The 24,965-nt window shown below is 36.4% G+C and overlaps 1 protein-coding gene across 5 annotated transcripts in view; it reads right to left on the bottom strand.

Moving 5' to 3' along the window:
- Positions 1-24,965, bottom strand: part of NCAM2 (neural cell adhesion molecule 2) — a 274,687-nt gene that overhangs the window by 109,612 nt on the left and 140,110 nt on the right. For all 5 annotated transcript variants that reach the window (XM_051642874.1, XM_051642883.1, XM_051642891.1 and 2 more), the window contains exons 2-7: positions 21,114-21,188; positions 20,238-20,444; positions 18,474-18,617; positions 15,287-15,424; positions 9,091-9,208; positions 4,031-4,191 (exon numbers count right to left, since the gene is read on the bottom strand). In XM_051642874.1, coding sequence (XP_051498834.1) covers positions 4,031-4,191; positions 9,091-9,208; positions 15,287-15,424; positions 18,474-18,617; positions 20,238-20,444; positions 21,114-21,188 — 843 coding nt within the window. The remainder of the gene's footprint in view (positions 1-4,030; positions 4,192-9,090; positions 9,209-15,286; positions 15,425-18,473; positions 18,618-20,237; positions 20,445-21,113; positions 21,189-24,965) is intronic.

Here is a 24,965-nt window from a genome sequence, read left to right as displayed (position 1 = left end):
GCAGAGGGCTGGAATAGATGGTGCCTTCCTGCCTCAGGAATTCTTTGGTTCTATGATAATGTATGTTTGTCTTAACATAAAAAATATTGGGAGAAAAAAAAAAATATATATTCTTGGACTTTGATCTTTATCAATATCTAACCGCTTTATACATATTACTGAATTTAACAAAAAGCCCTGTTAACAAACATCTTGTACTGGTATTATCACTATTAAGAACAGAAGACTCCTCTGACAGAAAAGTTATTCATTCTTACTTACCAAGTAAATTGGTGGCAAGACAAATTTAAAAGATTCCAGATATTGTTTTCATTCTTCAAATCCTTCCATATTATAGGCACAAGGAAACATCAACTACAGTTCCAAATCTATACTTTACCTTGTCAGGTTATTTACATATGCAATAGAATTTCTCATTACACATGAACGCTTTCATTTAGAGGACTTATCTGTACAATATCATACAAGAATTCTGTTGTAGAACCAGGCATATGTCGTGGTTTGGGCCCAACACGACAACAAAGAACCAGTCCTGCAGCCGCTCACTCAACTCCCCACCCACACACCCAGGGATGAGGAGGACAAAGCTCATGGGTTGAAACTAAGGACAAGGAGGGTTCTTCACTGATTAAGGTCCTGGGAAAAACAGACTCAATTTTGGGAAAAAGAATAATTTAATACTAATCAAACACACAGGACACAGGGAACACACAGAGCTGTGCTTGCATATGTTACCCTCACCCTTCCCTTCTTCCTGGGCCCAAATTCCTTTGTTCTCGGTTTCTCTCCCTCCTTCCCCCAGCGGAACAGGGGGACAGGGGATAGGGTTTAGAGTCAGTTCACAGGCTGGTGGTTCTTGCCACACCATCCTCCTCATGAAGACGGATTCCTTACAGTCCTTCCCTGCGTCCCCACAGGGTCTCTCCTATGGGAGAGAGTCCTCCACGAACCTCTACTTCATGAGTCCTTCCCACGAGGTCTGGAGCTGCTCCAGCATGGGCTTCTCACAGAGTCACAGGCTGCTTTGGGAACAGTCACCTCCTCTGGCACTGGGGTCTTTCAAAGCTGCCTAATCCACTGGCAGCAAATCTACTGATCACAAAATCCAAATCCACTGGCCAAGTTCACCCCTCCTAGCACCTTCAGGGAATTTTTCATCATGTTCCTCCATGAGTGCAGGGGAACTTGTGCTAGGGCACCGTCTTCCCTTTCTTCCTCACCAACTACCAGCACCACTCTCCTTCCCCAGCACAGCTCTTCCCCTCCAGCACAGCTCTTCTCTTTTAAGCGCTTCTCTGTTCAGGTGTTATATCAGTTCTTTTGTATGTTAATCGCTCAGGTGCATCTATTGTCCCTCTAATGGCTCCTTGGCTGGGTTTGGAGCAGGGGGAGCTTCTCAGCTTCTTACAGGAGCCACCTCTGGGGCCCCTCCCCCGCTACCAAAAAACCCACCAAACCAGAACAGTGTATAATATTACTCTCTTCCATAGCACTAAAGTAGCTTCATAAAAATATTTTGCTCCTATAGATTCACTCATATATAATGATTAATAAGCTACCTCCTCCTCAAAGCAGGGTCAGCATACCCTGTTCAGATCAGATTGCTCAGGGATTTGTTGAGCACCATCTTGAAAAATGCCAAGAACAGAGCCTGCATAGCCTTTCTCACCAGCCTGTTGCATTGCCTGGTTGTCCCCATGATGAAGAATGTCTTCCTTACGTCTAGTCTCCTTTTTTCATTTTATGACCATTATTTTATTGATGACCACTGTCTCACAGATGCATTCAGCATCACCAAGAAAAATAGTAAAACCAGGTTCAAATCTGCTACATCCATTTCCACCACACCATTCTTGGTCTCACTTCTCATTCCTTACCTCCAAACTCCTTCTGTTGCTTGTCTACTGTTTGTTCACCCTTGACTATTACAAATAATCTACTGTGTGTTAATTGCATAGAGATGAAAAACAAGTAATATTTTACCTAACAAAGCACTATATCTTACGTTATTAAGATATAATCTATGGTGAGTGACATCATTTGCGGAGAGAAAATAGCCTGTTATGGGGCTCTTGAAATGTCAACTGGATCCAGCTTTACTGGATGCAGTAGAAGGTAGTAAGCAAAGTATTAGAGCAGGACATCAGTTTGGCTGAGAAAAGCTGAAACTCTCCTCAGCAGTAGTATAACAAGGGATGTCAGCTGAAAGAATTAAAAAAAAAAAAGGGTAAAATATAACTCTGTTAAACTTCAAAATAACTTCAGTTATTAATTAATGCCTATGAAATATTTTACCTTGGTACTCAGGTACTCCATTTCTATACCCATGTCTTCTGGCCACAATATAATATATTCTATACGTCTATGGCAGATACACTACTCATTAAAAAAAGCATCTTACATAATATTTTCTGTCAGAAATTTGCAAAATTTGAAATTACATTCTTTCCATCAGAACAAAATGATTTCCCTATCTGGACAACATGACAAATAATATGATCTGGTCAAGGTAATATATGTTATAAAAATATGTAACTAATACTCTGATTTTTAAGCTTAGACTTATGTTCTAAATTTCTTTAAGGCCTTCTTCAAATGCATCACTCCAAGATCAAATCTTTTAGCTTAACATTTTAGACATGAACAGCTGACTTTTAAAGGAATATGCCCTGATTAATCATCAAATATATCTAACTGACAGTAATCACTAGGAAGAAGAAGACAGTGCTTCATTTTTGTATGTCACAACTCATAACCTGCTATTGCCTACAAGTTTTCATGCTGTTTGATTACTTTTAAGTGACATTTTGGACATACAAAATTTTTGTGTATATGTAAATAATATTTATTTGGAATGTCAAGAATATACTTGACAGAAACACTGAAGCAATTTTTCCCCCCTCCCCTTAATTCTGTAAGTATTGTTTCTTAATTAACAAGGCCATTCTCAAACTGAATTTGTATTTGCTTGCCATATTCTAGCAAAAATGAAACAAATTAAAATACAGGTTCTTGGACAAGAAGACTACATGTCTTCAGCCAAAAATATTTAAATATTTGTATCAGAATGTACTTAACATTTTGTGAACTGATTTACCTGACTGAAATTAAAGATGTCTTGAATACAGAAAGAATTATGCTTAAGTTTCATTAAAATTATTTTCTTTGGAAGGTCAGGAGCTGCTTATTATAAGACATGTATTTTTTAAATATTAACAATGTGATGCTGCCAAATAAAAAAATAGCATTTACTGGTTGAAAAGTTCTCTCTCTGCACAGAGAAGATTGGTGTTAAGCTCTCTAACACATCCTCAAGAAACAAGTTTCTTTCATATTCGTTCCTTGGTCTCTTCTGAATTTCTCTCAGACAAGGGCTAAGTTGTTATTGGTTGCTTACAACCAATGAACACTACTGCCATCACTGCAGAAATCAGTTCTATATAAAAGAGAGAATCATAAGCACAGATTGAGTGGTAGAGCATAAAAAAAGAAATAAGAGTTTTCATGTTATTACTTTAATCCTTTGAAACTCAGATCAGACAACATTTTTGTGATTACATCTGCAATCATGTACTTTGACAATTAAAAATCAAGAAAGAAGAACAAATTTAAAAAAATCAGGAACATCTCCACGTGGTGTTTTCTTATTTAAAAAAAGTGCTTCTAAGCAGTTGAAATAATCAGGTTTATCCCATTTCATAAATTTTCCCTCTTTCTCCTCTTGGTTTTTTTGTAAGCAGCTGATTTTTAAAGTAAAACCAGACTGAATTAACAGTTTAACACTCCATTGTACTGTATCTGAATAATAGAATAACCAAAAGCTAAAAACAGCCTTTTCAGTGTTAAATTTAGGTACAAAGGTTAAAGTAGCCACCAGGAAGAAAAAGGCTGTAAAAGCATACAGAGTGTGCATATTTCATCAGTAGACGCGTTGCCATAATGCTGTTCCCCGGAAAATTGTGAATTATAACCTTAGTTCCCTATTGTTTACATTTTAAAGGAAGAATGGAACAGATTATGCAGTACTTACCAAAAACTTGAAGGAATGTCTGTCTTTTATCACTTCCGGCTTTGCTTTTAGCATTACAGATATAAGGTCCTGCATCAATAATTTTTATATCTTTTATTGTTAGTTCTGTATTTCTGCCTCTTAGCATGTATTTTTCATTTTCTTCAATGAGTTTACCATTCCTAAAAAAATAAAAATTATGTATGATCAACCAGCAGGTTCCAAAGTCTGAAATATTGTGTTATGGAAAAATTACTATGTTAAAAATTATCTTTGAGAGAAGAGAGTGCTATTACGCTATCCCCAAAAATTAATTAACTCCTATGGCATAAATTTGGTGTATATATTGAAAGGAGTTAATTTTAGCATAACAAAAATTGTTCTTTCAAAAGAAAGTGCACATTCTAGACACAAGCAAAGCATTCTGGACTGCATGTTGATGTTCAAGACCCCAGCTTCACAATTTTATTGTCAGGTTCTGATATACATACATATTAAAAATACTAGAATATCTTTATTTTTAGATGTTCAGTATTGACTTTATTTTAGAAAAATGCTTGTGAATTTCACATATTGCTTACACTCAAGGAAGGATAGAAGGAAATTGCTTGGACAAATACATACTTGTATGTGAGAAACATTTAAATGCATATTTTCAAAGTGTAACTGTTGCAGTTCACATCAGTAACAAGTACCAGCTTATAAAAATATTTTAAATTACTTACACGTAGAGTCTATTGGCACACAAAGAACCCTTCCAAATTGCTTCTTCTCAGTTCTTGTTGGCTAGCCACAACTTAGTAAACAGGCATGTTGCCAGATGTTATAATGAGTTCTGACCAGATGGCACAGAAATAATAAAACCTGTGAACAATTCTGAGGGCTGATCAAAGCTGACCAGTCCATTTGAGGACCTTGGCATATACTTATCAAAACAGTTATTTTTTTCAAGAGTGCAAACCTAACTTTTTCAATTTATTCTCACTATGCCTTGTTTGCTGTAGATTTCTTTTGTTCTTATTTCTACAGTTGATGATTGCACAGAAATAAGAAAGTACATAAAAATGCCTGATTTTCATAAGCATTGATAATCCTGCTGACAATGTCAATTTATTGAAAACAAATTATTTTTAAAATTAAACCAATAAGCATAACTGAAATATTCTATTCTATATTCCTAGTTTAGGACATCTAGTTTTATTCCAAGATCTGAGCAACAATGATTTCCACTTCTGCTCACATAATGCTGATACCTACATAAATTTTGTATTTTCTAAAATAATGTTTTCCCGAAAAGCAAAAATACTGCTTCTTACTTGGGAACCTTAATACTCATTAATAGGATTTCCTTTGAATCCAATTAGGTTGCATTTTAGTAACATTTTTTGTAAATAACCCCAGTTCACTTATCTGACCCCTTAAAGAGACTGTTGTGATAGTCCTTCATCCGCTTTCTATAGTAAATAATATAAATTGTTTCGCAAAACAGAAAAGGTCTAACTTTCCACAAATGTGGTTTCAGAAAAAAAAAAAAAAAAAAAAAATCTGCTAGGAGAGAAATCTATATTCAAGGTCAGAAGTAGCTTTCAAATGCCTGTTATCACAAACATCACCTATATCTATGACAGTTTCTAAGCAGAAATGAGATTATGAGCATTTCCCTGGAGTCCCTAGGAAATAAGAAAGATTCAGACTGATGCTGATGTTGGAGAACAGGAAAACATGAATAACACATTAAAAGAGGATTATTTATTTTGTCAGATACTTCTAAGTCCTGTCAGTAAAGATAAGGGGATTGATCCAGCTGAGCTTACTAATGTCTTCAACAGAGACTGTTCACATGAGTAAAGATTTCCAGAACATGACCTGTACAATTGGATTTTTGTCTTTCAGTCCTGGCTAATTTAATTATATTAGAGTAGCACATCTCTGAAGGTTATGCTTTACACTAATGTAATATCAGCTTCAATAGAGATATCAGTTAAGTGGTGAAAGAATTGTATTACCTTGGTCCACTAAACATCAACAAAGTATATATGCATGTTAAATAGAGCAGCAAGTAAACCTTGCTGACCTTTCTTCTTGACTAGGTATTTCAAAATTACTAATTCTTAAGTGAACTAAATAATTTCTTGAGAAACCTGGACACATTAGTTCAGATGCTTCCATTTTAAATTGACAGTTATTGTCAACACGTGGAAATGAAAAAGGTCAACACAAATAGATAAAGTTTCACCACATTAGATACTGTCCGAAAGAGTTTAAAGCTTGAAACTACTATTTTGTCCATCATCTGGCTTACAGTAAACACAGAGGGATATATATGCCACCTCAATATTACTGTTACTTGATTTTAAAAATAAAGCCATTTTTCATGCCCTACCTGAAACTGACCTGTTAAATCTACCCACTGTAAACTGAAAAGGAAACAAGAGAAAAGAGAATCAAGATAATTTCTTTAATTGACTAAAATACCAGTGGATTGTAAAGAAGGTAAAACTACAGAATGATGGATCCAAATTATGCAGGCCTTGCTAAAGAAACCTCAATTGAGAGAATGAGAGATGTGTAGATATCACAGCATATTTTAAAAGGCAATTTAGACACAATACTGAACTGCATATAAAAGAGACCCTTAATCTTGAGGAACCATTTGAACATATATGGATGTACTTTCTATTAAATATAATGAAAATCCCTCCAGGAGAATAGAGTAGAAATCATACAATCAGAATCATAGATTGTATTGGGTTGCAAGGGACCTATCAAGCTCATCTAGTTGAACCCCCTTACAATAAGCAGGGACATCTCAAACTAGAACAGATTGCTCAGAGCCCCATGAAGCCTGACTTTGAATGTCTCCAGGGATGGAGCCCCCACCACCTCTCTAGGCAACCTGTTCCAGTGAACCACCACCCTCATGTTAAAGAAATTCTTCCTAATGTCCAACCTGTAGATGTGGTTTATCTTGATTTCAGTAAAGCATTTGACACTGTCTCCCACAGCATCTTTGTAGATAAGTTGATCAAGTATGGGTTTGATGATCAGGCAGTGAGGTGGATCAAGAACTGGTTGAAAGGAAGAAATCAGAGAGTTGTAGTCAATGGGGCAGAATCTAGTTGGAGGTGTGTGACTAGTGGAGTCCCTCAGGGGTCGGTACTGGGACCGGTGTTGTTCAGTATCTTCATCAACGACTTGGATGAGGGTACAGAATGTACCCTCAGCAAGTTTGCTGATGACACTAAACTGGGAGGAGTGGCTGACACACCAGAAGGCTGTGCTGCCATTCAGAGAGACCTAGACAGGCTGGAGAGTTGGGCAGGGAGAAACCCGATGAAGTTCAACAAGGGCAAGTGTAGAATTTTGCATTTGGGGAAGAAAAACATAATGTACCAGTACAGGCTGGGGGCTGACCTGCTGGAGAGCAGTGTAGGACAAAGGGACCTGGGGGTCCTGGTAGACAGGAGGATGACCATGAGCCAGCAATGTGCCCTTGTGGCTAAGAAGGCCAATGGCATCCTGGGGTGCATTAGAAAGGGTGTGGTTAGTCGGTCAAGAGAGGTTCTCCTCCCCCTCTATTCTGCCCTGGTGAGGCCGCATCTGGAGTATTGTGTCCAGTTCTGGGCCCCTTAGTTCAAGAAGGACAAAGAACTGCTTGAAAGAGTCCAGCGCAGAGCGACAAAGAGGATGAAGGGAGTGGAACATTTCCCTTATGAGGAAAGCTGAGGGAGCTGGGTCTCTTTAGCTTGGAGAAAAGGAGACTGAGGGGTGACCTCATCCATGTTCAAAATATGTAAAGGGTGAGTGTCAGGATGATGGAGCCAGGCTTTTTTCAGTGGTGACCAGTGACAGGACAAGGGACAATGGATGCAAACTGGAGCATAGGAGGTTCCATGTGAATATCAGGAAGAACTTATTTACTGTGAGAGTGACAGAGCACTGGAACAGGCTGCCCAGAGAGGTTGTGGAGTCTCCTTCACTGGAGACATTCAAGACCCACCTAGACGCATTCCTGTCACTCTAGGTGACCCTGCTCTGGCAGGGGGGTTGGACTAGATGATCTTTCGAGGTCCCTTCCAACCCCTAGGATTCTGTGATTCTGTGATTCTGTAAATCTACCCTTCTCTAGCTTAAAAACAATACCTCTTGTCCCATCATTACATGCCCTAGTGAACAGGTCTTCCCTAGCCTTCTTATAGTCTCCTTTGAGGTACTGGAAGGTTGTATAAGGCCCACCTAGAGTCTTCTCTTCTTTAGGATGAACAACCCAAACTCCCTCAGCCTGTCTTCGTAAGCGAGGTGCTCCAGCCCTCTGATCATTTTTGTTGCCCTCCTCTGGACATGCAACAACAAGTCCACTTCCTTCTTGTGTTGGGGGCTCTAGAGCTGGATGCAGTACTCGAGGTGAGGTCTCACCAGGGCAGGACAGAGGCGTAGAATCACCTCTCAGTCTGATGGCCACACTTATTTGAAGGCAGCCCAGGATGCAGTTGGCCTTCTGGGCTGCAGCTGTACATTGGTGGCTCATGTCCAGCTTTTCATCCACTAGTAGCCCTAGGTCTTTCTCCACAGAGCTGCTCTCTAGTATGTCTTCCCCCAGCCTGTCTTTGTATCTTTGGTTCCTCCAGCCAGGAGAGTTTGGATTAGAATCCATTTTTAAAGATGAGGAAAACATTATCTTTGTTATAAGTATTGCTGATCTGTATTGGATATTTATTATGGCATAAATGTGTATGTTTTTACTTAATGCATTCATGTCCAAAGCTGTTGTGAGATTCTTCTTTGTATTGTTTTTGAGAAATGGACTCATTGCTTCAGCTTTATTTGTTTTACTCTAAATATGAAGAAACCATGTCTGTATGGTAACTCAGTTACTTTTTACATTTATCTAATTTGCTCTTAACCTGAGTGTAATCAAATTTGTATGAGTCCATTCACTTATTAATGTCAAATCTCTCTTTAGAAGTTAGAAAAGAAATGGACAGCACATGCTCTTAAAATTCAGAAAAGAAATTAAGCCTAATGGACTATGATAAAAATCGTGACACGTGCTCTACAGTGCAGACCTCAACTCAGCTTACCTATACCAACTGATTTCAGGTGGAGGTGATCCAGCAGCTCTGCAGAAAAAAGTTATTGCCTCTCCTCGATCTGCAGTGGCATTAAAGGATTTCTGTAGTAGGGTAATTGCAGGGGGAACTGAAAACAGAAAAAAACCCACATTAACTCATATTACTTCATGCAACTTAAAGCACAGGATAGGATCCTGATTTTGGAATTAATGGTTATACTTAGAGATAAAGTTAAAATATGAACCACTGCTATCAGTATTACTTTACTTTTCTTAAAACCAAACATTTTTATATTATCAGATCATTTATAACCTTTTTTTTTTTCCTAGAATAAATTTTTTAAGTCTATTTCCAGCAGTTCTCCAATTTCCTTACAGAGTATTTTAAAGTGACTGAGGATATACCTAGCATTTATAAACCACCAGAGAGCTAATTTAATTTGGCACTAATTTAACTGCCTAAAATGAAAAAGTATCTTTAGTCTTCTTTCTCTTTTATCCAATTATAAAGCTGACATACATTTATGTAGTGATGTCAAACAGGTGTCAGTATGTAGTAATCTTGATTATGCATATTTAATCATTTTTACTGAATTCCTGCATATATCCTGGCCAGGATTATCAGCAGCTTCAAAAGATGAAATGCATATACAACCCAAGGGATACAATTTATTTTTTGAAATTGTTTTCCAAAATTTGTAGTTGTATTCTCAGAGACACTCAGGCTGATATTAAATATCTCTGTACATACAGTAATTCTACGGCAGCTGTCCTAAATCTGTTTCCATTAACTGTCAAGTATCAAATAAAAAAAAAAAAAAAACAATAAAAAAACATCCCATCAAATTTGAAGGAAGAGGATATGCTGAAAACAAGGAATGTTCAGGAAAGCAAGAAGAAAGGGAAAATAAGATCAGAGCTTCACAAAATATGCCTTTACTAGCAAGAACATCCTGTGATTACAGTGACTCAGAGTTATAATTTTTAACTTTAAGTCACACTAGAGGAAAGGAGAAAAAGGCAATCCCAATGAATTTGCTTTTGGCTTCCCAATGCAATTCAACAGGTTTTTCTCACTAACTGTTGAGAATCAACTTCTGCTGCTTTGCAGCAAATATTCCAGCTTTAGTATTCTGCTTAAGAAACATTCCCAGCTTCTGAACCTTAACTATACTTAATGTTTTTTTTAAAAATGTACCATTATCATCAATGATCAGTAAGTAAATGTTGTAATGCACTTTGCACACTTTTGTAACCTGTGCTGAAATTTCAGTGTTTCACAGATCACTTCTTTCCTATGTGAAATTGCATGGGCCGTTACTCAGCGTACAAAATCCTTCTGGTGTGCAACACCTTCCATTAGAAGGTCACTTAGAAAACCTTATATACATTTTTAGCCATTTACAGTGCATTCTAATATTTAAAGCTGGAAACATACTCAGTAACATGAAAGGATTAAAAAATTATTGCCAGCAGCAGCAGCTTCTTCACTGCTTATAAGAAAAATAACTACAACTTGGTTCAGCACACTATTCAAGTGCTTCAGTTTTCCAAGGCATATTGCAAGACATATTTTCTTTTCAAAAGTAAAATTTTATTTTTCTCCACATTTGATCTGGGAAGAGATCTGTTTATCTTTGATTCTGTTCTTGTATGTACATAGGATTGAACCCAAGTGTGAAAATAAACAAGGAAAAGTTATACTGGCAAGTATCTCACATTTCAAAGTTAAAGCAAAATTATAATTCAATAAAAATAATTATTTTTTATCTATGCCAGTGAGGTCTGGAAATCTATGCAATTTATGAAACTTCCCAGACAGGAAAGAAAATGTTAAGAAATAAATCTAATAAGCCAAAGAGAAAGAGAGAGAGAACCAAAAAAAATGTGTTTATTTTCAGGAGGACTTGATTCTTTAGTTCTGTTTCATACGACCCTTTTTTCTTTCCTCTTTTTTTTTTTTTTTAAATAAAACCCCACCATTTAGACCTCACTGTAAAAATGAGAAGAAATGCTAGAAAAAATTCAATGCTGGAAGTAGAAAAAAATATCTAAGCATTACATTTTAAAGAGATAATCCATCTCAAATTTCTTGCATATTATCCATTATAACCCCCAAAGATTTCCATCCATTAGAAACTACATTTGTTCTGAGACTTATTTTTAGATAATTTCAAGGAAATTTTAACTCTGTTCATATGTAACTTTTAAAGAATGATACAAAAAAACTAACCAATATAACAGCCACTTAAAACTAAAGAGATTTTCTAACATATATTTACATACTGTAAGCTGCTTTCCCACTTTTTTTATGTTGTCTGTTTCACAACTCACTTTCCTATCTGAAATTGCCTGGGTTAGATATTTGATATGGAAATACCATGTTCACGGAGCAATGAACCTCTAAACTCATGGGGAAATAATCTAGGCAAACAGATTTTCACCATTCTCTCACAAATTTACTCAGTTTTCTTCTGTTCCTTAAGTTAGAGAGAGGATTTGCATAGTATTTCCAGGCCTTCACCATCAAACTATTCAGCATGGTCTTGCAACACTAAACAGAACACTTAGTATCACTTTCAAAATAGTTTATTTTACAGCTTTAAGTTTTTAAAACTATATGCATGTTATTTTAGTCAATTGCTGCTATAACCAGCTAGTTTGGACAATGGTATAGAATAGAATAGAACATCCTCTACTACAATCTGACAGAAATACCATTCATTTAATCTCTTCCTATTATTTGCATGTCTCCCAGATGTGAATTAGACAATGTTATGTCAACCAGTTTAGCATCCAGATGGAGCGGGGAATAGAAGAAATATTTTCAAGATACACACAATTGTCTTTGTTAATCCATTCTTTTCAAAATGAGGTGTATCTCTACAACATTATGTATAGCTATGCATATACATACGAAGTATGCATATGCATAGGAAAAAATCCTACCTGCTGAAATTGAAACTATATAAACTCTTGCAATATAATAAACAACACATTTAGAAAGGAACATACTCACATACTGTTTGCAGTAAAGTGAACTAATAAATAAAAAATTGTGCTAATCTCCAAATAAGTCAGCAATGCTTCAACAACATCAGCACCTATATTCCTCCTGAAAATGCATTTCCACTGTGAACCCAAAATTCATGTGTGATGAGCAAGGACTAGTATTAGGGATTTAATTATTAACCCCATCAGTCTCTATATTTGCTTCTCCTTACAGACTCAAAAAAATTAAAATGTTAACAATGTAAACTTATGAGTCATATGATGTACCAAGGTTAAAATCAAAGAATCACAGAATATCAGGTTGCTAGGGACCACAAGGACCATCTGGTCCCACCAGACAAGATGGGGCAGCACCTTGTCCAGCCAAATCTCAAAGATGTCCAGTGTTGGGGAATCCACCACTTCCCTGGGGAGATTATTCCAATGGCTGGTTGTTCTCATTGTGAAAGAATTTCCTCTTGTGTCTACCTGGAATCTCCCCAGGATTAACTTGCACCCTTAACCCCTCTTCTTTTCCACATGACTCCTTGTAAAAAGGCAGTCTCCATCTTCTTGGTAGATGCCTTTCAAAGTATTGACACATGGTGATGAGGTCTCTTGTGAGCCTTCTTTTGTCCAGGCTGAACAAACACAGCTCTCTCAGTCTTTTCTCGTACAGCAAGCTTCCCAGGCCCTTGATCATCATCATCACAGCTCTTCCTCTGAACCCTCTCCAGCCTGTCAGCACCTTTTTTGTATAGCGGGGACCAGAACTGAACACAGTGTTCCAGGTGTGGCCTGACAAGTGCTGAGCAGAGTGGGAGGAAGACTTCTTTATCTCTGCTGGGGATGGCCTTGTTGACGCAACCCAGCAACCTGTTGGCTTTCTTTGCCATTGCAGCACACCGTTCACTCATGCTGAGCTCGTTGTTCACCAAGACCGCTGGTCCCTTTGCACAGAGCTGCTCCCCAGCCGGGCAGGTCCCAGCCTGTCCGGCACTCCTGCATTATGGTTTCTCATGTGCAAGGCCTTACACTTGTTCTTGTTGAACTTCATGAAGTTCTTGTAAGCCCACTCTTCCAGCCTATCCAGATCTTTCTGCAGGGTGGATCTTCCTTCTAAAGTGTCAACTTCCCTAATCAGTTTGGTATCATTAGCAAACTTAATCAGGGTACACTTTATTCCATCATCCAGATCACTTCTGAAGACATTAAACAGCATTGGGCCAAATATTCATCCCTGGGGAACCCACCTCTTACAGGTGACCACTTTGAAAATGTGCTATTTACCACCAACTTTTCTATGCTGTTTAGCTTCACTTTATCCAGCTTTGGACACCTTTTATGCTTCTTATGATATGTCTGCATAGATCTTAGATCTTTCTATAGATCCTCTAGGCATTTGTGGGGAACGGTCCATCCACACCATCAGAACTATGACAACATTAATGGAGTGTAAGCAAATAAACAGTAACGTTTTAAATTCAAATAGTTTCTATGCACATACAATGTCACAATAACTTTATTTTTGTACTAAACTTGGATTATAATCCAAAGTAAGCATTATTGCTTGTGTTTTGGAAAAAGAGACATGGTGGGAACAGAGACTTGTAACTTTTACTGGCCTACAGATTGCTCTTTTTTAATTTTTTCTTTTTTTTTCCTTTATTTTCTCAATCCAATTAATTTATAGGTTTTCCGTTTCATGAAAGACTATAATTTTTCCTTGTTTCTGATTTTTAATACTACAGTGAAAGTAATTTTGGGCCAAGTTTAATACATATAGCTTTATGGAGGAAAACTTATTACTTCTATAAATGAAACAGAAAAAAAACTCATCACTGATACTACTCTACACGAGCAACCATGTCAAAATCACTCAGCCAGCATCCCATCTCCTCCCAGCACTATGGACTGAAGTCTAGATGTGAGTGTCAGCTTCCCTTTTAAAAGTCATAATAAATATATGAAGAACCAAATTTGTGGATATAATCCATGAAAAAAAGATGTGAAGTCACACCATAGTTTGCAGTCTAACATTTTCAGTTAAATACAGGTTCACTCAGCTAAGTGGCATAAAAGTATCGGATACAATTGGAAGGTACTACAGAGAGTGTAGGCTTATATGCATATACATAAATAACAGCAGAGGAAAATCTCATTAAGCATTTAAAATATTATCAGATGCCCTGTTGGAACTGTACATAACCAGAAGCCAAGGTAACACAGAACCAAAATGCACAGCGAGAAATGCAATGTGTAGAGCATGTACTGTTATATTCTATCACACTATGTAGGATAATCAACTGCTTGCTTGCCAATGTCTGTATACAATCTACATCAATGTAAAGAATTCTGCTTGAAAGATTGCTGCTTAACTATATGGACTGAGTAATACCTGGGCCAGAAGCTGATTTTTCTCCTTAAATTTACTGAGAGTTCAACTGATGTAACAACTTCTGAAAACTGAGGTTTGCTGAGAAGGACCAGCCAAGGACAAAGCATTTAAAACTTAGAATCTAACATGCATGATAGAAATAGTTTAACTGAAAACCTGACATTAAGCAGAATGTTAGATAGAAAATGCTTTTTAGGAACTCTGTCCTTTCTGGACAATATATGAAGAGACACTTATTTTTCAACAGGCCAACTCTGAATTTAAGCAAGAGGTTGAGATAAATGCTCCATCTTGTCTTAATCTGTTCATACTCCTTCTTAATTGTTTATTACAAACTGGTAAGATGTGTAAGGTCACTTTTCAGTAACTTTTTATATTTTACTCCTTAATAATAGTAATAATAACATTTAAATACTATTCTTAATAAAAGGTACCTGTGACTTTTGGGACTATTAACAAATGTTTTTTTTTAAAGTGACGAAGTACTTAAAAATACAAGGTGAACCGAACTAGTATGTGTTATAATACGAAAATCAAGTCTTGCAGTTATTGTCAATTTTCTGTTAATTATTAAAACCAATATTCACCTTTTACATATGTATATACATGGATATTATTAAATGCCATGAGTTATACTTGCACATTATAGTAAATAAAAAAATATATTAAGCAATTACATTTATAGGATAAAATATGGAAGAGACATGAAAACTCTATTAACCAGTTTAATAAGGATTTTTTAGAAGCTGATAGATTTTAAATAGGCTATGATAATCAAATAAAGCAAGAAGTGAATTCAAAAACTTTTACTCCTTACCATTCACAATAACAATTATGTCCCGAAAGTCAATTTCTCCTCTGGCTTCCACTCTTCCTTCACATCTGTATACTCCTTCATCACTTTTGTTGATGTTAAGAATTTGGAGATTATTGTTGGCTAATACTGCAAATCGATCTAGAAAGCAAGAGATTAAGTGCTGTTAGTAAGCCAAGACAACACAAGGAACACTAACCTACATTAGTAGCATTTATGTACTTTCTCTGTACAATCAGGATGCTCACTGAGAAAACATCTATCAAATTAAAAGTAAAATGTCAGCAGAAGAATTTTTTTTCCCCTCTCCAAAATACATTGCCATTTGCTAAAACTCAATCTGGATTTTCCATCCATAACTTTCTACCTTGATAGATCATCAAATTAAAGTTCAATTTATAAATGATTGTAAAATGAGTGGAATTTTCATGAACTCCTACCTACAAAAAAAAACACAACAAACAAACAAACAAAAAAGAAGATAAATCAAGAAATTTATAGTAAAATAAGAAAACGCTTCTTTCTTCTCTATCTGGACTAATTGTCTTTGTGCCCATTTTACAGCACTGCATTAAATAATTCCTCAGTTTGCTTGCTCTCCTTCCCTCCTCCTGTTCCTTTACTCACTATTACTCAATGATGTATCTCCCCACAATGTAACACTTCACAGAAATGGGTACAGAGACATAATGCAACAAACCACTCCACCTTCTGCACAGTCCAGCACAAACTGAAATTCAGTACTTTCTGAGTAGCTTAAGGTCATTGAAAAAAAATCAGATTCTGAACAAGTGTGCATACACTCCCTACACATGCATCAGCAAAATTATAATCTGCAGGAGTAAACAGAATCTGACTTGAATTTTTCTGTCCTTTTTGTCTAAACTAGTGCATTTGGTTAATGTGGCAAAATATCAGCAACAGAGAGCTGCAGGCAGCCTATGTGTAGAGGGGCAGGGGCTACCCCATGCCAGACACAGCTGGCTCCAGCTGCCTCAAACTGACCCCCCGCAGGGCATGGCTGAGCCCTGCACACACCATGGCAGTTCCTGGGGGAGCCTGTGTGAGGGTAAAAGTGTGAGAAAAGGCCCTGTAAGCACTGAGGGGAGAGGGGGAAGAGAGAATGAAGGCCTCCAGCTGCCAGAGGAGGGATCACTTGCAGCCTCTGAAGAGATTGTGGTGGAACATTTATCCACACTTGAGCTGTGGAGGATGCCAGGCTGGAGGAAGTTTCTCCTGAACAACTGCAGCCCATGGGAAGGATCCACACTAAAGCTGTTATGGACTGACCACAACACCCATTCCCCAAGCCCCTGCACTGCTTGGGGTGGGGGAGAGGGAGTAGGGAGCATTAAGGAGTAGGCAATGAAAGAGTAAAGTAAAGCCTGAGAAAAAGGAGGGAGGAGGTGTTGCTTTAATTTAGTCATTTTTCATCATCCAAATCTGTTTAACTGTCAATAAGTTCAACTAATTTTCAACAGTTCAAATCTATTTTGCTTGTGCTGGTAATCGGTGAGTGATCTCCCTGTATTTACCTTGACCTAAGAGCTTTTGCTCATCTCACCTTTTCCCCCTGTCCTGCTGAGAAGGTGAAGTGCAAGAGCAGTTAGATGAGCACCTGGAAACTGGCCAAGGTCAACCCACCATAACTAGGCAGTATTAATGGACTCTTTTTAGGATAATTACTTCCTGCAGTTCAGTGTATGTGGTTTTTGAAGAACCTGCATACTTGTTATTAATCTATATTTCTCATTCTCTTTTAACTAGTGTCATCCTTTTAGTACTGGAAGATGATGAGATTTACTACCTTTCAGTTTTAACTAGCAACCAACTGGCATTTTCAGACTTTGTTTTCCTTTGTGATTCTACTACATTTTTAAAGCCTGCTAGATTTCCCACAACACTGATATTCCAAAACAGCAATAAACAACATTTGGGAGAAAAGCTTTTATATCAATTATACAGCTAAAAGTCTGTTCATAGAACATACATGCATACCTATTTACAAATGAAACAGCTTTTTTATGCTATGTGGGTTCTGTTTTATTACCAAGAACTCTATGAGAAAATAAAAGAGAGAAATGTAAATATAAAATTTAATTATGCTTCACCTGATAGAGGTTTACTGGATATCAATGGCTTCAACACATTTAATCTGTCTGGTTTATTAAAGTCATACTTGAACATTAATGCCGTTTCACATAATACCACATGCAAATTACATCATCTTTTCCTTTCCTGATGGTACATGGCTCCAAGAGATATGTGCTTCAAAATGTTTTGAAAAGGTGAGATCTAGCCCTCTTTAAACATTGGAAACCTTTTTCTGTGTGTGTTTATTAACGAAAATATTTAATGTGTGAGATGAGCAAGAACATGAAAGAGAAAGAACATGAATTTTAATTGAATACGCTACAACCTTGAGTTTTAGTATACGCAGAGAGAAAAACTGATGAGAAGATGGGTAAGTTTTTTCATCAATGTCAGTGCCATTTCCAGAAAACCGGGAATGTTTTGGTTTCCATACAGGCCTAGAAGACTCTTGAGACAGCACTAAAAAAAAGTTTAGTTTTTGAGGGGGTAAATCACACTAATTTTGTTTGTCTGATTAATTGTCTCTCTGCTGGCTAAGAACTTACATATAGGGAAGGTGGGCTTCATCTTCACCTAACTTTTATCAGTCTAGCTGTTACGGAATATAGCCTAACCAGGTTGCCAATATCCCCAGTTGTTTGTTAGTCAAAGGGTAGCTTACAGTCACACAAGTAAATTCTCGCAATAGTGCAAAACGCCTATCCACCTTCAGATCTCTGAACTAATTTGCAAGTATATCAAAGCTGTTGCAGTGCTTGGTGAGTGTCATAGCTTTGTGTGCACAGCAAAGCTTACGTGTGTATGTTTTAAAAATGTGTTCAGTTCCCACATACATGGCAACCTAGGAAGAATACACGCAAATGAGCTCCAAGCAATCTTTTGGCCATTTGGACCCTCATGTTACATCTAGACAAAATTTCCAAATGGAAAAAAACAACATATACATGAAGGAAACCATTGCATATTCTTTATAGACCACAGAACCTGGTAAATTCTACTTAAGCTGATGGGCTAAACAAAATCCATCCTTCACGATTACAGTAATATTTTAATATTAATTGAAATGTATTACTTAAAGAGTTACCAAGATACTAACTGTCAGCAGTAGCTGTGACTTCCTCGTTTCGATATAACCAGCTGACAATGGGAGCAGGTGAACTAGTAACACGGCAAACAACTTCTGCATCTTCTCCCTGCCTGAACTCTTGGGGAGATACTATGTCTCGGAAAGTGAGCTTTTCTGAAAAGGAAGAAACAGAATATATTAAGCACCTTCCAGTTCACTTAGCATTAAAATTATATGTGGCACCAAATCAGATAAAGAAGACTATTAAACCTTCTAATTGTGATAATACCAAATTAATGAAATAATTTAATTTTTTCAGACAAGAATCAAATGGTCCTGGACACATGACTTCCATTCTGTCTGCAGAAATGATTTTGCAATATTTTTGCATTGTGGAGATTGTTGTTCTATTCATATAAACTAAACATGTATATTAATGCATTTTCGTGGTTTGCAATGTTCCAGACCCCAGTTTTGAAATTCTAGTGTTTTTAGAGGTCTATATACTCAGGTTAATAGTCTATTTACCCTCTTGTGTGTTTTATTCCTCAGAACCTTAGTACTGAATTAAAACTTCTTGTTTTTATTCAAACAAAACTTCCATCAAAACTACCAAAAGTATTTGGAAAAGTCTTATTTAAAAGATGGAACTTAAGACTCACTGACTGTGAAAACAAACAGATGAGTAAAACATGAAATCTTATAGTCCAATGAGAAACTATGAAAAAATCTTAATAATATTAAGTAATAATAATTTGTAACTTTTTTTTTCTTTTTTTTAGGAAATAACAAGGGGTTTTTACACCTGAACAGGCTCTTAATTATTCCAACCCCAAATAACCAAACTTGATATTTAATTTTATTAGAGGAATGAGTAAGTTCAGTATTATTAGAATTTAGTGTTAGAAGTCTAAGATGGCATTAATCCATGAACTCATACAAGATCCAATGCAGAAATCAACTGCCTGACAAAAAATTTCTGCAAGATTTTGTTCCACAAAGAAGAAACAAACTGTCCTATGTTCTCCAGGATCAGTCTGCCACTCACATTTCAGAGGATAGTTTGGAGAATATAAATCAGAGATGCAACTGTGAACTTTCAAGCCATCACGTAATCACTTATAACTGCTATAACCATTCTAACTGTTGTTTTAAAAACTGGAGTTTTTTAAAGTATGTATTGCTTTTAGTCATTTTTTACTGATTTAAGAATATAGTACAATGAAAAGGTATTTAACTAAACTGAAAAAACCCCAAACCTCTCAGAGAATCTCTTACCATAGTAGAATGTATTCGCTCTTCAAATATAACCCTCAATTAATTGTTTGCAATTGAAATGCATTTTGGTTTCTTACCACATTAAGCTTCAATGCTTTATAGCAAAATTCCATTATAAGGCCAAGAATAGGAAAAGCCTGACATAAAAATAACTAATTCCAATTTTTTTATTATATATATTGCACTTTCTGCACTTTCATCTAAGCATATACTTGTAATAGTTTGTAGATGTATTTGTAATAAGAATTAGATTGATGTAACTTTTTTCCTCCTATTTTTTCATTTCCCTGAAGGGCATATGGTGGATATATCATAACATGATGTTCTAAGATTCAAAGAAAAATTGATCTACAACAGTACAAAGTAGCCACCCATTTAATTTAAGTCTTCATCATAACATCTATTAACTAGACTGCAGATAAAAGGCCAGAGCTTGGGAAGATATTTTAATAGGCTTTAGTTTCTCAATAGCTTTTACAACATAGTCTTTCATTTGTTAATTGATATTTTACTTACGATAAATTTCCAAAACAACAGTAGCTTCTTGAGTTTGTCCTTTAGCATCTGTTGCTTGACACCGATATATACCAGCATCTTCTATGTCTGCATTATAGATGGTTAGACGTGCTCGAATACCTTCCTTCTGAACAACCACTCTTTGACTAGAAACAATCTTCTCTCCTTGTGGGTTGTACCAATCTATGCTCTCAGTCTCACCAATGGCTACAGACAAAAAAACCCCAAACAATTCAACATTAGAAGTCCAGATAGATATCATGCAAACCATATGCCTACCCAAGGCACAATGCTTATGCAGTGTCAGAGAACTGCTAAACTATGAAAGTTGTAAGAAAGTCTGTATAAAGACAAGCAAGATAAAATTGCAATCAGATGCATGATTGTTGAGACAGTATAACTAGTAGCTCAAGGTTTTAAGAAGGAAAAAATAAAGCCAGAAATGTATAAAATCTTAAAAGAAAGAAACAAGCAGTTCAGAAGTCATCAGATCAACAGCTCACTTCATCAGTCAGTTAAGTTGTAAGTGTAGTCAGGCCATGTGCCATTGTCAATGGAAGACGGCAACCCACCAGCATCAAGGATTCCCGTCAGGCAGCTGCAAAGGCAAAGTCTCCTCCTGACTGATTTCTGCCTCTCCAGAAAAGACTCCTAACAGATATAGATTAACTTTACTGATACAGACAATTCCAACTGAGTGATTCAGAGTCTGAAATTAATAGTTTATAGACTGGAAACATGAAACCAATGAAGATTTAGTATTTATCGCAGTTCTCTCAAGTCAATTTGAGTATACAAAAATATGCTAATGTAAACAAATATTGTGACTCAATTATGCAAAATCTAAAAAAAAATACACACAAGTAAAATACGTACCTGTGCATGTGAAGAACTTGGATTCACCCACACTGAGCTCAACTTTGCTAAGTGAAATTGTAACCTGAAGTAGAGCTGAAAAATATAAAGGAGGTTATAAACACAATTTGCCTTTTATCAGCTTAAATTTTATATTTTCAGGTTTTGTATTTTCTCATCCTATACTATAGAACCTATACAATAAATATGAAAAATTTCAGCTAACCATTTTGTCTTTTTAACTGGAGTATATAGAAAGGTAGAGAAAACAGTCAAAATAAAATATCTGACAGGAAGGGTAACAGCCTGAAATCCTAAAAATGTAGACAAATACAAGAAAAAAAGAAAAAGTGATAGAAATATACACAAAGATAAAACAAAAAACTCAGAATAAGGTGACTGGAACACATAGCATAGACTGATCAAGGGTAAATTGTGCCTGACCAACCCTACTGCCTATTAGTTTCATGGGTGGCAATTACCTTGAATTTGCCAAGATTTTTTACACTGCCTCCCACAATATTCTAGCATTCAAGTGTATGGGGTGGTTTTGGTTTCCAGGGATGGTTGCATAGGTGAGTTGTGCAGGAGGGAGTTCAGGGGTTGCCCAGTGACAGACACAGGCAGTTCCAGCTAGCTCAATAGACCCATTGCAGGACAGAGCTGAGCCAGTTAGAGGAGTTTGTGCCACCTCCTGGAACACCAAGACAGAGGAACAAGAAGGTCAGAGCAATAGGAAGCATTCCATGGTAGCTGGTAATGCCCCTGAAGGGACTGTGGCCTGTGGACAACTGACGATGGAACAGAGGAAATGAGTTAGGCAGAAGCAGCAGTGGAAAAAAGAGAAAGAAGGAACTGCAGAGAGAAACCACTGTGTCCTCATCCCAGCCTCTTGCATCACTCATCGCATCATGGAAGGGAGTCAAGGTAACCTAAGTGTAAAATTGATGGAGAAAACAAGGGGAATGGAGACTAGGAATGTGGAAGAAGAGGCAATTTGAGCCTGGAAAGGGCGAAGAAGGTGTTTTTCCCAAGTGTTTAAGTAGTGATCTTTGTTGTTTCCCAATATTAAAATCTTTAATTAAGCATTCATGTTAATGCTTGATAAATAAAGTTTCCCAACCAGGGTCTGCTTTGCATGCAACAGTTATCTGCCAGTGTTTTTCCTGTCTTTATTTTGACTCATGAGTTTTCTGACTTCCAGTCTTCCTGTTTTTATCCCTGTCTTGCTGAGGGTGAGAGGAGTGACCAAGTGGCTGCATGGATACTTGGCCCAATCCACCACACAGGTTGTTAACAGTCTGAAGGAGTGGACAGCTAGGATGGTAAAATATAACTATTTGGATGGTCAGGCTTAGAGGGAAGTGACTACTGGTCATACTCTCTCTAGCTGAAGACCAGTAACAAGTGGAGTATTTTACGGTTCTGTCCTACTCAACACTTTTATCAACAACCTGAAGGAGGTTGCTATCCTAGAGAGACTGGAAGAATGCATCACCAGGAACACCATAATACTCAATAGTAAGTAGATTGTCCAGAAAGATTATGCAATCATCAAATTCTTTCAATTTTCAAGAGTTCACCAGGTAAAGCTTTGAACAATCTGGTCTGTCTCTGTAACTGACGCTCCTTTGAGCAGGAGGTTGGACTGCAGACAACTTCTTAAGTCCTTTCCAGCATGAACTGGAACCTATCTTATGGTCCCACAACCCTACTAATAACCTAACCAACACAGCCAGTATTATTTGTGAAGGGCTTATTTATGCCAAACAACAATCTACTCTTCAATAATCACAATTCCAGCATTATCATAATCCTAAGTAGCTTTAGCTCTTTAACATCCATTACCTTACATAATTGGACAATAAATGTTCATGAACCAATAACCAATAACAAGAATAAAGAGAGTCACATAAATTTCAAGCTCTAATCAAGACAGAAAATGTCAGACAAAAGAAGGACTCATTGAAAACTACAACACAAAATACAGTGTATACTGAATATCCCAAGCTCACTAGATTGCTTTTGTATAATTGATATGAAAGTCCAACAGGACAAACATCTCTAGAGGTAGCGAGTATTATACTCAAAACTAACTTTTTGTGACAAATTTTACCCTTTAATATGTTAGGACTTTAAAACCACCTAAACCCCACAATTATTCAGTTCTCTTGATAGAAAATAGAAAGACAAGCACAGAAAAAGTAATTATCACAGTAGCACACCATGTGCAATTCGGAGAAAAGCTACATTAAATGGAATGCTATTAACTGATATATTTCATGTAATCAGCTGGGATAAGCAGGAATTAAACCAGATTTGAATGTTTTCTTCAACAGTCATATCAAAAGCAGAAGCAAGAAAAGGTAAAAAAACCCAATTACTTCAACATCAGTCTGCCAAACTAAATTTAACAGAAATGGTTCTTTTCTAAAAAAAAACAAAAAAAACAATAATCAAACATCTGTATGGTAAATAACATTTGTCATGAGATGTCCTGAATTGTAACACTTTTACTGAGGGGATCATCACAACATAACTTACTTTTTTTAAAAAACAAAAGTATAATTATTATTTTATACCCTGCCCCCGATAAGAAAATACACCGAAAAATCCTCAAAATCCAAGAACACATTGTACTTCAGTCAAAAGCAAATATCTGTATGTACTCTGTTTGCTAACATCAAAAGTTGTCAGTCCATAAAGACCATCAGGAAGAAGGCATGACTGCTTAGAATCAGAAATAAACTGAACTGGAATGTAAAAATGTTGAATGCAGTACCAGAGCAGTTAATAGAACCATTCTGATTGCAATAGCAAGAAACACAGTGAAAGCTCCTTCAGGACACATGCACAGCACTGACAGAGAAAGAGACTAACGTGCTCATTCTCATCTATGATATTTATGTCCATGACACCACAAGCAAGGACAAGCTTACATGTGGGAAAGGAAATGCTTTTCAGACAAAGGGAGTTTTTTTGTCGTTGTAATAAGATGTAATAAATCATCCAGGAGGCTACTCAAAGCCTCATTATTTACCTGACAGCGTAAGCTTCAATTTAATCTCAGGACATTTAACTGCTGGTTGGAAACCAAGGTAATAACAAATTCAGAGGTAAGGGAATTTCAAGAGTGTAGAGCCCAGACATGTATTTCAAATCAGAATCACTTTTTAGGTCCTAAACACCACCACTTGTCAGGTACTATATTTTTTATAGAGTTTGTAGCTTTGTAGAATTGCTTCAGACATGCAAACCTAATCCTTGAAGCAATACTGCTGAAATGCTAATTTTATTGCTTAGTTCAAATAACTTAAATAACTGATGTTGAACTATGTAAATGCAATGGATTAAATAATAAATATCAGGTAGAACGTAAGGAACTGCATGATGACAGGTGAAAAACATAAAGAATATTTTTTCTTCATCAATGGAATAGATATTTCAGACTGAAATACAGTTTTGGCAAAGGGTCGTACACAATTTAAAATTCTTAACATTAAGTCCAATTATAAACTCTGTGGAGACATGCTAAATACATCTCTGAAACCAAAATGAGATAGCATTTCCTACATATGGTACTTTAATATTTACAAAGTAGAAAAATATAAAACTATTTGTCCAATCTTTCCAGTCCCTTAGTATTCCAAGCTCTGCTTCATGTAAATTTAAAAAATAAAAATAATTTAAAAATTGCTTTATGTGAACTAGAATGAAAAATATTGCCTAAGTGATTCATCTAGCAATCTGTGCTTTTTAGGTAGTCTGGCAAACAGACTCGTATTAAAGTTTTTTTATTACTTCCAAATTAATTTAAAGAAGAACTACATAAATGCACTGGGTTATTATATAACTTATATATAATAAGTAACT

This window comes from Apus apus, chromosome 1 (genome assembly GCF_020740795.1).
Source record: "Apus apus isolate bApuApu2 chromosome 1, bApuApu2.pri.cur, whole genome shotgun sequence".
Taxonomy (NCBI): domain Eukaryota; kingdom Metazoa; phylum Chordata; class Aves; order Apodiformes; family Apodidae; genus Apus; species Apus apus.
The sequence above is the reverse complement of the archived record's forward strand: the minus strand, read 5'-3'. Positions and strand labels throughout refer to the sequence as shown.